Genomic DNA, 15459 nt, shown 5'->3' with positions numbered 1-15459 from the left:
CTGTGTTAAAACCCTTATCCTTTCATTAGTAAGCACATTCCCGCACCTTTTGGGATTTTCTCGTACATTTTCCCACCTAATGAGCTATATTCACATTAACATCTTAACATCTCAACATCTGCGCAGTCATCATCTGAGCAGTATCAATCTTCTTACATAATCTACATTTTGTTTAATGATTAGTTATAGTTTCTGGACAGTTCCGAAATAGCACTAACCTCTAAGTGAACATTTGGACACTGAGTCACAGTGAGTCACATGGAGTCATTATGAGTCATTATGAGTCACTATTCCATATTTAGTAGTTGCATAGCCACCTGTAGAGTAGTATATAAAGGGACATAGTTTCCCTCTTGAGCAATAAGATCCCTTTTTAAAGAGTTTGCATATCTCTCAGAAAGTTTCTCACCCCTTAATATCTGTGTGAATACTGAGTGAATAGTAGTTTATTCCCTCCACTCTTTTGTCACTGTTTCCCACGATGTTCTGACTACCTGAGGCCACCTCTAAGTCATTAAATTACTCTTGCTAGTGCACGGTTACTAGTCGTCTAGTGTAGTTTCACTGCAATTCTCTTTACAGCTCAGAAAATCAATTCTGTGGGGAGAAATCCACATACTTTAACGATTGAGGACAATAAATAGGACTTATACTTTAGTCAACAATATTAAGAGCTTGGCCACTTAAGACTACATCAAGAAGGTGTATTCTAGTCTGGACTGTGTCATTACTCATTGTGAAATCCTGAGCAGCAGAAAGGTTGGTTCCGAAGCCACATATTTGATTGATTTAACTGTATCCGACTCCTAGTTTGATCTCCCCTGATTGTGAGAATAAGGAGTATCCCAGAGATATCGCTCTGACTCACCATGTATCACTGTAATTCATGTAACTTTCCATAATCTGCATACTGTCGCATCATTATCTTCGAAGAACCCTAAGTACTACATCAAGCCAGTTAACGGGCGTTGTTCCTGAGATTTCCGAATATCTCACCCCTTTTAGTCATTGGTAAATTTGCTCAAGGAGAACACAATCTATATTTGCACCCCCATGAACGACCACATTATCAATTGTTGGTATTTGTCTGAACTGTTGACCGTGGAGGATAAGTGAAATTTGGTGTTTTTATTGCCTTTCACATCCTAGTAAGACAAAATTGGAGCCCACCGTGAGGGGGGGAAATATTATTCTTCTAAGCACCTTTCTTTGACTGTTCACGTATAAGTCTCGTATAACCCCCATCTTTTCGAAATCTACTAAGTCAATTACATCACTCCTCAACTTCCAACATGGGAAGCATTGCAAATCTTCCACCTACTGCCAGCTCATCTGCACCACCTGGTCCTGTTGCATCTACCAGCCAGAGTGTACCACCAGTCTTCATCACAGGCACTACCACAGCTGCCTTGGGACCCGCTGAAGGATCTTCAACTCAGCTGAGGGTGCAGCTGATATAATTGTTGAAGGGAGGAAAATATGAGTGCGATATGTTCGTCCCTTAGGGGAAGCGGAGAAAGCAAATATCCACTGGTCAACTCTAGGGGGAATGCGCAAAGCGCATGATAAGGCGAAAGCGCGGGAACAAAGGCGCTATAGGCGCGCGAAGCGCGGGAAAGTCGTGCGTCGAAAGCGGAACTGGGTGAAAGCAGTATGCGAGCGATAGTGAGATGTTAAGATGTGTACTGAGATGCTGATAAGACAACTGATGCGGATATGGCCACTAGAGCTAACTGCTACTAGGGCTTGCGATGATTTATTCAAAACATAATAAAAACTCGGAGATGGTGACTGTCTATGATGATGGTGGTCCGTGGTAATGTGTGTTGTGTGTCGTAAAAAATGTGTAATGAAAAATGTGTACCAAGTGAAAATAAACATGGTACGATGTTGAAATAAATGATAAATGGAGAAATGCATACCTGGGAACTTGGTTGGACATGGGAAAACACAGTGGGAAGTCAGGCGCCCTATAGCGCTTAGGCGCGGGAAAATTCGCCTAAAGCGCGCGCAAGTCGCGGAAGTGTCGCCTATGTCGCGGAAGTGTCGCCTAAGTCGCGCGCGTCGCGCGAACATCGCGTTTATCGCGCAAGTGTCGTGTTACATGCATGATACTGTAGACTCGACCTATGTTGCAATATGTGCCATTGTGAGGCTACTGTTAAGACCGTACTCAAGTAGTATCGGATCCGAAGGGCTTCGGCCTCAGCTCGTGCGCTGTGCCCCTTTCCCGAGTCTTGCCCCTCATTTCAGAGAGCTAAAGTATCGCGTGTATAGAGTAACGGCCAATCCGGATTGGATCCGGACTAGAAACTAACGGGTGAGGACTGCCCGAAGACAGAGGCGGATATGTAGACTATAGGAATCTATCCTAAGTCTCGGAGTAGACAAGAGTAGCGTACTCAAGTCCGGATGGATAACGGAGGGACTCAGAGTCCAGACGGAATGAGTGCAATCTAAGATGATATTCGAACTGATCTACTACAGCGCATATACAAAGGTTTATATACTACGGATAGCTAACGGAATGATCAATAAGCAAAGGTGCGAGGCTATGTACGAAAGTATAAGCAAAGTCTAAGTGGAGCGTATTGGTAAGTTGGATGGATCACGAATCATGAACCGGGAATGAAGTACAAGTAAAAGCGGATTCGTAAGTGTAGCGGATCAGTAAGCATAGCGGATCAGTAAGCAAAGCGGAAGTAAAGGATAACCGGTATACCGGTGTACAGGAATACCGAAAGGAGATGAACGATAGTTAGAGTTATATGAACAGGAAATGAAATAAGAATCAAGGCGGATCTGTGGACCGGACGATGGATATGTTCATCGGATCTGGATCGGATCTGAGATCCAGATCATCGGATCTGTAACCAGATATATGGTATATGACAGTATCCCCCCCTTAGGGCCGATCCCTAGAGGCACAAGAATCAGCGATCCGGAACGGATGGTATGAGTGCGAGACAATGGAGAAGCTGATGGGAGAAGTTGCTGAGTTCGGATTCTGACAGATATACGGATCCGGATATGAAGACGGTAGTAGCGGATGAGGTGGAAGTGGAGTATGATGATCAGGCCTGGGTTGCGGCCGCTAATAGCATTGTAGCGGAACTGGCTCGGACCAACGGATTGCTCCAGCAGAGCATCGGAGCGGCGGAAGGGAGTAGGACTGCTATAGAGCGGATGAATACTAACTTGGAGGCGTTTTTGGAGCAGCAGAGGGAGTTCCAGACCATCCTTCTTGAGGGGATCCGGAATGGAATACGGATTACCGAGGCGGCTCGTTCTGAGGCCACTGACAAGGACGTTGATGAATCCGGATCCGGATCGGGTGGTGACATGGAGATGGATGGCTGAGGATTTTTGGATCTGCCTTCTCTGCTACTAATGTACTTGTATATCCGCTTTGTATATTCATTGTATAGCAATAGGACCGGGTTTGTCTGGATATGCAGTGTGGAAATCCGAGACTAGATCGGACGCGTTTCCGAGTTCCGTGGCTAGTAGCCATGAAGTCTCTTCGTCTGTTCCTTCGTATCCAGACCATCAGACGAGGTATAAGAGTTGGCATTGTCTTCTACGACGGTCCAGCTTAGAGTCTAGGATTTCGGATATCTCATATTCTGGTTCTCCGTCGACTTCGACCGGAGGTGGAGGAGGCTGGATCCGATTGGGAATTGTGTTCGGAACGGATGGTTCTAGCTGTGAGACATGGAAGACGGGGTGGACGGATTTCATGGATTCGGGAAGTCGGATGGTAAAGGAATGGGTACCCGGACGGGATATGACTTCAAACGGACCTAGATTCTTTTCCGAGAGTTTCTTAGACGGACGAGTGGACCGGAAGTACTTAGCCTTGACAAAGACTTGGTCTCCGATATTGATATCCGGAGCAGGTTTCCGTTTAGCGTCCGCAGGTCCTTGATATCTTTCTTGGGCGTGAGCCATTTCTTCTCTAAGGAATTGGTGAAGGTCGTCGAGGTCTATAGCATAGTCGCGAGCGCGGATGGAGGATAGATCGCGTTCCGGATGGACAGATATGTTCGGATGATAACCCTTATTAGCAAAGAAAGGCGATACTCCGGTAGTAGCACTTGGAGCGTTATTGTAGGCAAATTCTGCTAAGGGAAGTAGTTCCGACCAGTTGTCCTGTTGATAATTGCAATATATCCGAAGGTATTGTTCCAGGGTTTGGTTGGCACGCTCGGTTTGTCCATCCCCTTCCGGATGATATCCGGATGTGAAGTGGAGGACCATATCCAATGCTTTTCCTAAGGATCGGAAGAAGTGGGATACAAACTCTGTACCGCGATCTGAGGTGACATGGGACGGAACTCCGTGCTTGGAAAACACATGAAGTAGGAATAGACGAGCGAGATCCGGAGAGGTAATGGTATCGTGAGTCGGAACAAATATTGCTTGTTTGGATAAACGATCTATGATAACGAGGATGGCTGTAAAGCCTGATGAGTCCTTCCACGGAGCATCCTTGCGTGTAAGCCGTGTTAACGGAACCACGATATCCGAGTAGTTGAATATAAACCGTCTATAGAAATTTGCGAATCCGAGGAAGGATTGGATATCCTTGACTTTCCGAGGTTCCGGCCAGTCAGTAATAGCTTGGATCTTATCGGACGACATAGTTAAGCCGTCTGGAGATAGGAGATATCCGAGATATTCAACGGAAGTGGAATGGAATTCGCATTTTTCGGGTTTGGCATAGAGACGATGTTTACGGAGTCGACGGAGTAACTTCTCGGACGTTTTGCTTGTGGGACGCAAGGTCATGGGAATAGATGAGGATGTCGTCCAGATATACGATAACGCATACATCCAGCATATCAGCAAACACGCTATTGACAAAGCGCTGGAATGCTGCTGGAGCGTTAGTGAGACCTTCCGGCATCACCAACCATTCATAGGAGCCATAGCGCGTTCGGAAATGAAATAAGAATCAGATCGGATCTTTGGACCGGACAACGGATATGTCCATTGGATCTGGATTGGATCTGAGATCCGGATCTTTGGATCTGTACCCGGGAATATGGTATATGACACTATTTCAAGGAGTTTATCTAGCTCATATTGTTTTTGCACTTCCAATTCTTCTTTCAAACTTTTCCAATACTTACTACATCATTCAGATCCTTTCAGTGAAAGAATCCATATATTCAATTGCCATGAGCCATAAACTGTTTTCTAAGGGTGAGAACATTCAATTTATATAGAAGGCATCTGTACTTTTTCCTCTCTTTACATCTCTATTTATATGGGCAGTATGAATGTCTTCTGTCTTTACATCTGCTCTGCAGTAAGGCTAGATAGCAGGTAGTAGGCTATGACCTTTCCTTTCTTTCCGTGACTGATCAGTGGATAGAGGATATCTGTAGATACTATATTGTTAATGTAATAGCTAGGGACTGATGTCCTCCTGTAAAATAATGCCATAATCATTTTTAAGAATTGGTTGCTTGTTTCATAGAGCATCTATGAGCAAAAAGGTTGTGGATGACTAAAGATCAATGAGAGCAAAAAGATGATGAACATTGTCTACAGCTAATCTATGTTGAAGAGGAAGCAGCATGTCTAGAGGAAAGAAAGAAGAACAAGTACAAATACACATTTATTCAGCACAAAAAAAGTCCTTTTAGACCCTAGTATTATTCCTGCCATATATGTCATAGGGAAACTAAAAGCAGGAAAGTTCTGCAAACTTCATTATTTTACTAATAAAAGATTAAGCAATGCTAAAGTCACAGTCCTAGTTGGAGAGCCAGATGCTATCATTATGCTTCCTAAAGCTAATGGTCCACACACCTGGGTCCCAGCCACTATGGTAAATGATCCCAGTGCCTCAGCCATCATCAAAGATGAAAACCCAACATGGGAAGAATTCAATGAAGCTGGATCTTGTATGATCACCATGATAAAGGTACAAGACTCACATGACTGCATTAACATGCACATTCAGTTTTGAATTGCACTGCATAATCATCACTAGTGTCATGCACCAGACCAAATACAGCAAGCTTTACTCCATTACCAAGTGCAACAATGCTGAAAATGGCACCTTACAGTAGAAATGTTGCAAGGATGGGGTCTCAGAGAAATCAACCAAGACTTTTTGGCAGAAGTAAGAGAAGAACAAGAAAATAGCAATGGCTATCTAGGTCAGTCACATTATTGATTCCATAATTAACTTTTCTTACCTCCTATCAACTTGTTAACTCATTTCTACCTTTTGCTACATATAATCAATTGTATTTTACTTCTGGCTCACTTCCATATTGCACAATTTGCTTCAATAGAAACCCACTCTGCACTGTCAAATGTATAACCACCCATACTTAGAATGGGCAGCACAGGACCTTCTCCTAGCACATCAGAAAGGGCCTATAGACCAAGAACAAAAAGCAGATCTGTACTGCATGGCAGATAGACAAAGGATGTACCACATCTAAGCATGATACATGTCACATGTGCTCCATCTGCAGAACCACAACCTACTACAGAGCCCAGAAGTACTCTAGAGTGCAAAAGAAAGCTTGCACTAACCCTTTATAAAGCTGATGGGTGTAATTGAAAGAAATAACAAAAAGAATCCTTGGAGTGCTGTAATCATTCAGTCAGTACAGAATCATCACTAATAAGAACAAGAAAACAGCTTCATACCAGTACTCCAATGATGCTTGTAGGGATACATACCATACCTCCTCTCTAAATTGAATAGAAGTGAAATTTAAGTTGTCTTCACAGAAAACATGGATTCTGCTGAGTGGTTGACATTCTAGCTCATCTCAGAGTATACTAGCCTTAATGTCAGCAGTAAGGATAAAAATATAAGAGAACTCATTTAAAACTCAAAATACAAATGCAAGAACAAAATCAAGGGCTTGTAAATAAGCTAAAACAACACTGTAGCTTAAGTTCCAAAGTCATAGTCCAAAGTGAAGACAAATTTGTTCAGTTTGTTAGCCTTTGGTCTCACCTTAGTTTACTACATAGCTATTTTAGAATAAGTATGTACTAACAAGGATTCACAGTGATTGATGTAAAGTTGAATTCTTAGTCAAAATCATAATACATCTTGAAGGTCATTTATGTTTGTCCAATACAGGCTCCCATACTGTTTCTGCAGACAATACTTCTACTGCTTCAACTATAACACAATCTCAGCACCCCAATTGCTCAAATACATTAGCTCATCCTAGATGTGCCCTTTACTCAAATTATTGATGGGCACCCTTAGGACATGCTCATAGTTGCATACCTGCATACCTACATAGGGTTTTCTGCAGCTATATCTTCAATATAGTGTAATCTATGGCCTGGTGTAGGATCTTCAGGACTGGACCTGGGGGTATGAAGGAAATAGTGCAATATTCAATTTTCCTGGATTTCATAGTAATGATAGGTCAAAAAAGGAGCTACACAGATCAAGGCCATTCTCCAGCTCCTGCATAAACTATATAGACTCATTCTCTTCCTAAGCATCTCTCATGATGAATGGAGGTTACATAGTCCAAGTAGAAGAAAGGTAATGTTATAAAAGAAAGAAAGAAATTTGCAGAAGGCAAATATGTCAACTTCACATAATGCAATGCTCTCACACCACACCAACAGGAATTACAACCATAATTCAATTCCTTAGCAGGCATAAGTTGACAGGACATGTGACGCCCAACATAAGTGAACTTTCCTGATTTCTAACTTTTCCTATTGCTTTGCTAGCAATTTATGGTATCAACTGTATAGGGTTTATGTTAATATATTCCTGCCTGTGTAGACCACTGCTGATACATCTAAGACATCTTTGCAAGGTCTATATGATTTTATACCTATGCAAATCAATGTCTCCCTTGCAATAATTCTACTCAACATCCTGGGATTCCTCTTGTGACTACTGAAGTATGCTTGTACCTGCTTTGTATAAAGATACTATGTGAAACACAACTCAACATCATTTTGACATCAATATGCAATTGCAATACAACAAGTGGGACTCCTGGTATGAATGTCATGTTACCAATTATAAGAAGGCTGTAAATGATATAATATATAATGCATGACCCCCATTACTAGATACTAAGGCCCATAGGCCATACTGATGCAGTCTCCTGGCTTGATGACATGAACTTCACAGGGTAGGGGGGATGTGTATACAGTAGATTGCAGAGGCAGCAACTTTGATGAGGGGTGACTTGAAGTCATGCTCAATTATCACTAGAAGGATGGCATCCTGGAACTATACCACGATCCCTCCTGGAGTAACCCATTTGCTAATGCCGGACTTTTTAAGGTACTCTCTCCTCACAACTTGAATGAAGTCTCTAATTTTGATAGATTCATTTTTGAGTGAAGGTTCATGTATCAGGTCAAGAGAAGTTATTCTTGAAGTGAGTGCTTTAAGAGCCAGCAATCCATGTTGACGCAGCAAACCTCATCATCAAAGCCAAGGATTTGATTACAGAGTCCAACTTGAAGCTCATTAAAGAGTCCCGGAGGGTCAACATGACTGAGGTGTTATTAACTGTGTGCAAACTGTTTTAGATTGCATGAAGACCCATAGGCCCTCACTGTAGTGACTTTGTCGATGGTTCATTATTGCGTTAACTTGACTCCAATGTAGAGTTGCTAGTCTCATTCCTTAGGGCACATGAATATATCACAGCACAGTCACGCATGCAGACAAGTCAACAGAGCAACTTGGATTGATGAGTACATACATATCATGTATAACTCCTGTTAAACAGACATAGACAACTGATGTATGCAAAATTGAAATGTGAGTAATGAGATACAAAGGAGAGAGACATGAGGCCAGCGAGGAAAGGATGGCAGGAGCTGGAACTGGCATTGCCTAGAATGAAATTGGAGATTTTGCTGTCTTTTGCAGCTCAATGACTAGTAGAGGTGGAATGGATAGTGCAGATGGCTGTCTTTTGCAGGTCGAAGACTAGCAGAGGTAGAATAGATGGCGCAGATGAAGCGGGTCATGGGAAAACACACCTTGGTTGCTCCCCCAACCCTCCCCAGATACGATGTCTCCACTTCTCTATGTAGTCCTGGTGCAAATTCAGATTCATGCTAAAAATCATCCTGGTCACATTGTAACAGAGAACCAAGGCTTGTGAATTCCGGTCTGATTGTGTTGAATTGTGGGTGTTCCATCAAAAGGGTGGACTGCACAGAGACCAATGATTGAAGATTTCACGAGTTAGTCTATGAGCAGGATCAGATGCACAGTCTCAGACAGGCATATGACAGTCCCATGACCCAGGGGCAACAAAAAAAGTGCATAATGCACAGTGAGCAGGGAGTACTGAGTACTGAGGCCTGAGGCTTTATCGAAGGCCACCTAGTAGAGTTGGAGTTATAATTTTGGACTTTAATACTGAAGCTTCAATGTTTGAACATACCTTTTAGAAAATATATGTACAAGTGTTCAATGTTTAGGATCTGGCAAATCACCTGCCCAGTCTGCCAGACTGACTCAATAACTAACATCAATGCATACTATGTGAATAGGATCAAAATGTACCTGCCAATACAACTGCCTGACTTGTGGCACTGGGACTTTGGTCTGTCTTGTTTTGCGGTTCAATCTTTTTACACTGAAAAATGTTACTTTCAACTTGTTGAATACCAATGTGTTTTGCTGCCTACAGTGGTTGCATTGTCCCAAGGTATGAACACCTGAGTATTTTGAACTTTTGTCTCAAATGCTGATTGTCTTGCAAGTCAAGCTTAATTGAAGTACAGATGAGGGAGTTTTGGTCGCACATCTGACCCTCCACATAAGATTGAATGCTCGTATGATAGTACATTTGGAAGTCGAATTCATGAAACGAGTGGGAAAAGTAAGTTTGACTGCCGGCAGTAGCTGTTCCCTATAGGAGTGACACTGACTGACATGACATCATCAAGTCAATATGATCATAAGCTCCTCACAATGTTAGGACTGGGATCACGTCTGACTCCCTTTGAGATGATTCCCAATATCACATCAGCGTAGTACGCTGCAGTGTTGCATTTTACATCTGAATCATGACTAGAAACCAGAGCAAAATAAGCTGGACTGCAGGCAATAGCTATTTGTGGTATGAGTCTTGCTGATCGACATGAAAATGCAGATCCAACCACTTTTGACATAGCATATGTCAATGTCACCTTCCATGGCAACCATTTCTCCCTCAATATTTTACATGCTACCAGGGAAATCATTGTTAAGATGGGAATGAAGTGGGCTGCTTCTAGAGGCTAATAAGTGACCAGATATGATCAGGACTACAGTCCAGAGTAAGTTGCCAATGTATTGGAGTATAGTAAGAGTATACAGTACCTAGAGTCCAGAGTAAGTTGCCAAAGAGACAGGGAGCACTGGACTCTAGGATATGGGCGATGTTTGGTAAACAAATGTAAATAGACAAGCTACAATCCAAAGGTAAGGAATAACTCGACCTAGGGACGTCCTACGGAGGTCAGGAAGTCATGTAAATAGTCAGAGAAATGTGAGTAATGATACTGTAAGTATATAGAGATAAAACACATAGGAAAGCATACTGTAGAGGTGAATAATCATATAACTAACAATCATTGCATGTACTGTTACTATACTAGCAATGTGATCTATGTCAGAAGTACTTTGATTTTCTGATTTCATGTCCCAAGTCTGCTCATCATGACAATCATGTAAATTTCAGTGTTGGCATCATTCAGGAATCAAAATGCACACTCTCAAGCTTCTGTGTGAGGTCTCTTGAGCCTGTTTGTCAGAGACGAAGGTTAGCTGTTAAACAGCAGGAGATTCAACCAAAAGAAGCATATGCTGATAAGCGCCTTTGACCAGCTCCATCCATTTTAGTTGGTCATCCTTGACCTGGTGTCCAAGGCTGATTGTTTCTTGGTGGTGCTTTATAGCTAGAGGCTGTAAACAGATTTTATTCATTGAAATAGTATGTTATTAGCACAGAAGGACAGACTACGAGTTCTGCATGGTTTTCAGCCATGGCTACCATAATGCTCTGCTTCCCATCTTCTAAAATTGCATATTTTTCCAAGAAATTCTCATGAATGGTCTCCCTTTTATTGCGCATCAGCATTAAGCAGACAGGTTTGCACCAGAACATGATCTCCTACATGTCGCGGAGGATGCCAACAATCTTGGTTTCCTTATTCTGGAACTGGTAGAACTATGAAGACAAGACCATAAAAAATTGAGGATCGAGACTATGAATCTCAAGGTCCAGATCATGATTCAATGCCTGTATGATTTTATCATTGCATTTCTTCATCTTGGTCTCCCATAGAGCTGGCACATGCATATAGTCAGCTCAAATTAATATCACAGTCATGTAGGACACGCCTTCAAATTCTGCTGCGAGGACGGCAGTCATCATTAGATATATTACTGTCAACATCATCACATAAACTTTCGCAAAAATGACTACTGGCTCATCGCGGGTAAACTCATTGCTGGTGCTTTGGGACAATACCAGGAAGGCTTTGTCACCTTTGTCCCCTAATGCTGCAGCAGATGACACGTGCATTTCTGGCATCTTTGAATTGGACGATGAGGGAGTGAAGGAGGCAAGCTTAAGGTGACACTTTGAAAGTGACCGCAATGGTGAAGATGCAATCATGTGATGATTTCTATGTCAATAACCCCTGGATAGTTCAATGGTATGCACCTCAACGGGGAGGATGCTACATATAATTCAATACAGGTGAGTTACCATCATGGTGTCCATTCATCTCAGTGTATTATTTTATGAAAGTACAAGGTGAGAAAGATCATCAAGAACAATGGCCTCCATCTCAACACCGCAATTCAGTATTAGTCACCAATGGTCTTGGCTTTTATAATGGAGAAGGTATGGGGTTTTATGTCACAAATACCATATCTCACCAAATTCAAGCACACTGGCCTGTCAAAGAGTTTCTTCTGCAATATCTGCAAAATCATCGCAACTATGAGAAATGAAAGGGGCATAACAAACCCTCGAAATCAAAACCAAAGGTGGTCTTTTATCATCATTACATCCATATTAAATCCAAGTCATGAAAGGCAGCAAGGGGTTGCACCTAACAACCTGTTCCCACTGACTTTGGTGAATTGCAAGATGATGGCAAAAATACTGAGAACGGTCGACATAATTTCCAGTGATAGGTCAATAATTACCTGAGTGAGTTATGCCCAGATTAACATTTAGCGGCACTTACAGGCACTTCCAATTAGTCAGACAGTGCCAACCTGAGGGAAACACCATTGTGTCATACCCACTGTCAAGCATGTCACATTCCAAGTTAGTGCAATCTGATCTTGGTGACTTATTGAGCTTTCAACAGGAAACCAAATTTCAAGATGTAGTGGACTCTACCCATTTACTGACAGTATATCTTCATCCAGGCCCCAGATGCTTCCAAACATGAACCAAACAAGGAAGAATATGCGACTTCTCCAGTATCCAAGCTGACCATGGAGGAAATCTAAGCCAAATGGAATGCAGCGTTCAGAAGAAAGTGTGCCCCACCCCAAGACAACATGGACCTGAGAGAAAACTTGGGCCTCAGGAGATTTGATCTTTGGCAACTGGATGTAAGTACTCGACTTTGGCGTTTGACTTTGACCTCTGGCCATCATTCTTGGTGCTTAGACTGTGACATGGACTCTTTATGATGTGATGCTCTGGACTCCTGTATCATTTGCTACAAACAGCAACTTGAACGAAAATTCAGTCCAATGGGAAAAGTGACATATGCCATGGAGTCTGGCACAGCCAGTGATCAGAGCATGTTCAATGCAAATATTGACAAGCAGTAAAGCCAGCACTGGACAAATGGTGTCACCATGAGCTACAACAAGAAAAGCCTTCATAACAACCACAAAGGGCTTGGGTAATTAACCACCGTTCTCAAGAGAAACATGGTTACAGATGAGACAGAAAAGACCACCATCTGAAAGGTGGTCTTATTGGTTTTGCAGCTGCTCAATGAAAATTGTAACAATGAGGAGATCTGGCTAGAAAAGACATTTTGGAAATTATACATTACAGAATGGGAAGTAATAAGGTCTGTATTTTGAAGCTAATGTAAATGTTGTTAGTTATATGATTATTCACCTCTGTATACACTTTCATATGTGTTTATCTCTATATATACTTATGGTATCATTCCTCACATTTCTTTCACTATTTACATCACTTTCTGACCTTCCTAGGTCGTCCCTAGGTTGAGTTATGTTTTATCTTTGGATTGTAGTGTTAAATTTTAATATGATCTTGAAGTGTTTCAAGATGGTGATTAGCATGACAAGGAGAGTAGTACCTCTCTCTGTGCACCTTCTAGCTTGTTTGCATCTAATACCATGTCTATGGACTCTCATGATGCAGACTTTGAACTCATCCTAAGTACATCTACTTTTGAGCAAATCAATACTTCTGACTATTACCCTGGTGTGAACAACTACAAAATTGTAGACTTACATGTCATTGTAGATTCTCATATAGAAAGCAAACTGTTTCTCACACAAGTCAACTTACATATATGGCCCTGGTTCCAGGAGTCCTAGTGGATATTTTTAACAATCCATTTTAGTTGTGCAAGAAGGCTTGACTTCTTGTCTTAACTCCATGCATTGAGTTCTTTCATGCAGTATGATACTGATATGTAAACTGCTACACAAAAGATGACTTATAAGCTGCATTTAACTCGCAAAGCATATTAAAGTGCAAACATTGTTGTTGAGTTCGGTAGGTAGTTTGTTTAGCCAAGTAGGTTCTGATATATTCAACTAACTCTCTTCATGCAGGAGATCATTGATTATAACCAGCATTCATTATTATTGTATGAGTAGGTTGCTTTAACTTAAAACAGTATATTATAGGCTGATTGTTACAATAATTAGTGTGTCTCAGTGACCTTTTGAATACTTCCCCTTCAACTGCTTTAGTTTGGCCTCTTTCTGTACCAGTTCTTTCTTCTGCTCAGCCAGTAAGTATATTTCCTTTTGGATTAGTTAAGCTCTTTCACTATTTAGTGCAGTTTTCAGATGGCATATGTGACACTATATCTTGATGACTTTTGATCCATGTGTTGGCCAAATGAAGCTGACAGTTTCTAGATCTCTTTATTCGGCTTGAGCTTGGACTGGCAGACTCTCCCACAGATGCTGGGAAATATTGGGGCCCCAGTCCTCTGAAAGGTCTTTAAGATAAGAACTTGTTATTGGTGTACTAAATACAGCTACATACCATTTTGGTAGTTGATCATATGCTGATGCAGCAATTGTTGTCTGATGAGTACATTAGATCATGGCTAGAAGGGACAGACTAGCAGATTGAAGGACAAATGAAAAAGCAGAAGCACATTCAACAGATATAGTCTTACCAAAGAACTTGTTAGTAGTGCTTTCCTGTATGTACTACATTCACAACCAAGTACAATCCAAATCATGTTCCATATCGCAGATCACCATGAAGCCAAGCTACTTGCTGCACTTGTTGGTACTTTTGAGCCTATGCACATTCTCTTGGTCTGAGAAAGGACAACTAAGAAAGCAATACTGCCCTTGGCAGGTAAAACATGCCAAAGACACCGGAGTGAGAGTCAAAGACTGCTTAGGAGGGCACGAAACTTGCTTATGAGTTCAACCATGCACTAACTCTTCAATGGCATATTATGCCAGATAAGCAGAAGTAGGAAAGGCATCTGAGGGCCACCAGATACCTCAGGCGTATGAATCTGGAATAGGCTATTGGTATACTAATGCATAGTGCATTACTTAGTTTAAATTGGCTGCCAGAAATTCAAAATGTGTCTATAAATGTTGTTATGTTTAATTTAGCTAATTGGTCATCAAAGCATTACAATCAGACAATAACGTATATAGGTTACTTCGCTGATGTGGAGTCTGTGCAGCACACAAGCCATTTGTAGATCTAATCAGGGTTGGGCATATTCTTGTTATACGCACTATGTACATATTTCCTATTCTCTATTGAATGATTTGTGCATATTTGTGCATGCTGGAGTTTCCTGGCACTACACTTATAGCATAAAATTTTCCTGGTCTCAGCATATCCTCACTCATTAATGCTCTCATTCTGTACACTCACCCACCACTCCCTTTTAAAATGTTTCGTAATTTTTCCGTTATAGCATGATATCATTGTTAGTGCAAGGCAAATCAATTAGATTTGCAAATGCTAATTCATTTCTATGAAGCTAAGTCTTAAAGCATTTTGAAGGTATACATTCTAAAAGGCTAGGTGAAGATATCACTGAAGATGCACTCAGAGCTACATAATTACCTTACATCATGCTATTCAACATAATATGTCTATATTAGATATCCAAGGGCTTAATGGGTGCACTAAAATGATGAAAGCTAAAAGGGAATCTATTGTAGGACTTCTCAGTAATAATTGTATAGGTGACCCTATATGTCTCACTAAA

General features: G+C 41.5%; 2 protein-coding genes across 2 annotated transcripts; one reads left to right on the top strand and one right to left on the bottom strand.

Moving 5' to 3' along the window:
* Positions 1 to 5689: 5689 nt before the first annotated feature.
* On the top strand, positions 5690 to 5980 carry DFJ58DRAFT_669453 (uncharacterized protein; the record flags this gene model as incomplete). Its single annotated transcript, XM_041382787.1, has 1 exon — positions 5690 to 5980. A coding segment is annotated over one exon (291 nt), but the record flags the coding sequence as incomplete, so codon positions are not given.
* A 5158-nt stretch (positions 5981 to 11138) lies between these two features.
* Positions 11139 to 12643, bottom strand: DFJ58DRAFT_846835 (uncharacterized protein; the record flags this gene model as incomplete). Its single annotated transcript, XM_041393364.1, has 6 exons — positions 11139 to 11195; positions 11415 to 11561; positions 11912 to 11956; positions 12110 to 12140; positions 12226 to 12285; positions 12396 to 12643. The coding sequence occupies 6 exons, from the start codon at positions 12641 to 12643 to the stop codon at positions 11139 to 11141; spliced, it is 588 nt and encodes a 195-aa protein (XP_041237170.1).
* Between the last annotated feature and the right edge of the window lie 2816 nt (positions 12644 to 15459).

The sequence above is a fragment of the Suillus subalutaceus genome (genome assembly GCF_016647625.1).
Source record: "Suillus subalutaceus strain FC151 chromosome Unknown DFJ58scaffold_189, whole genome shotgun sequence".
Classification (NCBI taxonomy): domain Eukaryota; kingdom Fungi; phylum Basidiomycota; class Agaricomycetes; order Boletales; family Suillaceae; genus Suillus; species Suillus subalutaceus.
This window is presented reverse-complemented; position numbering and strand designations above follow the sequence as displayed.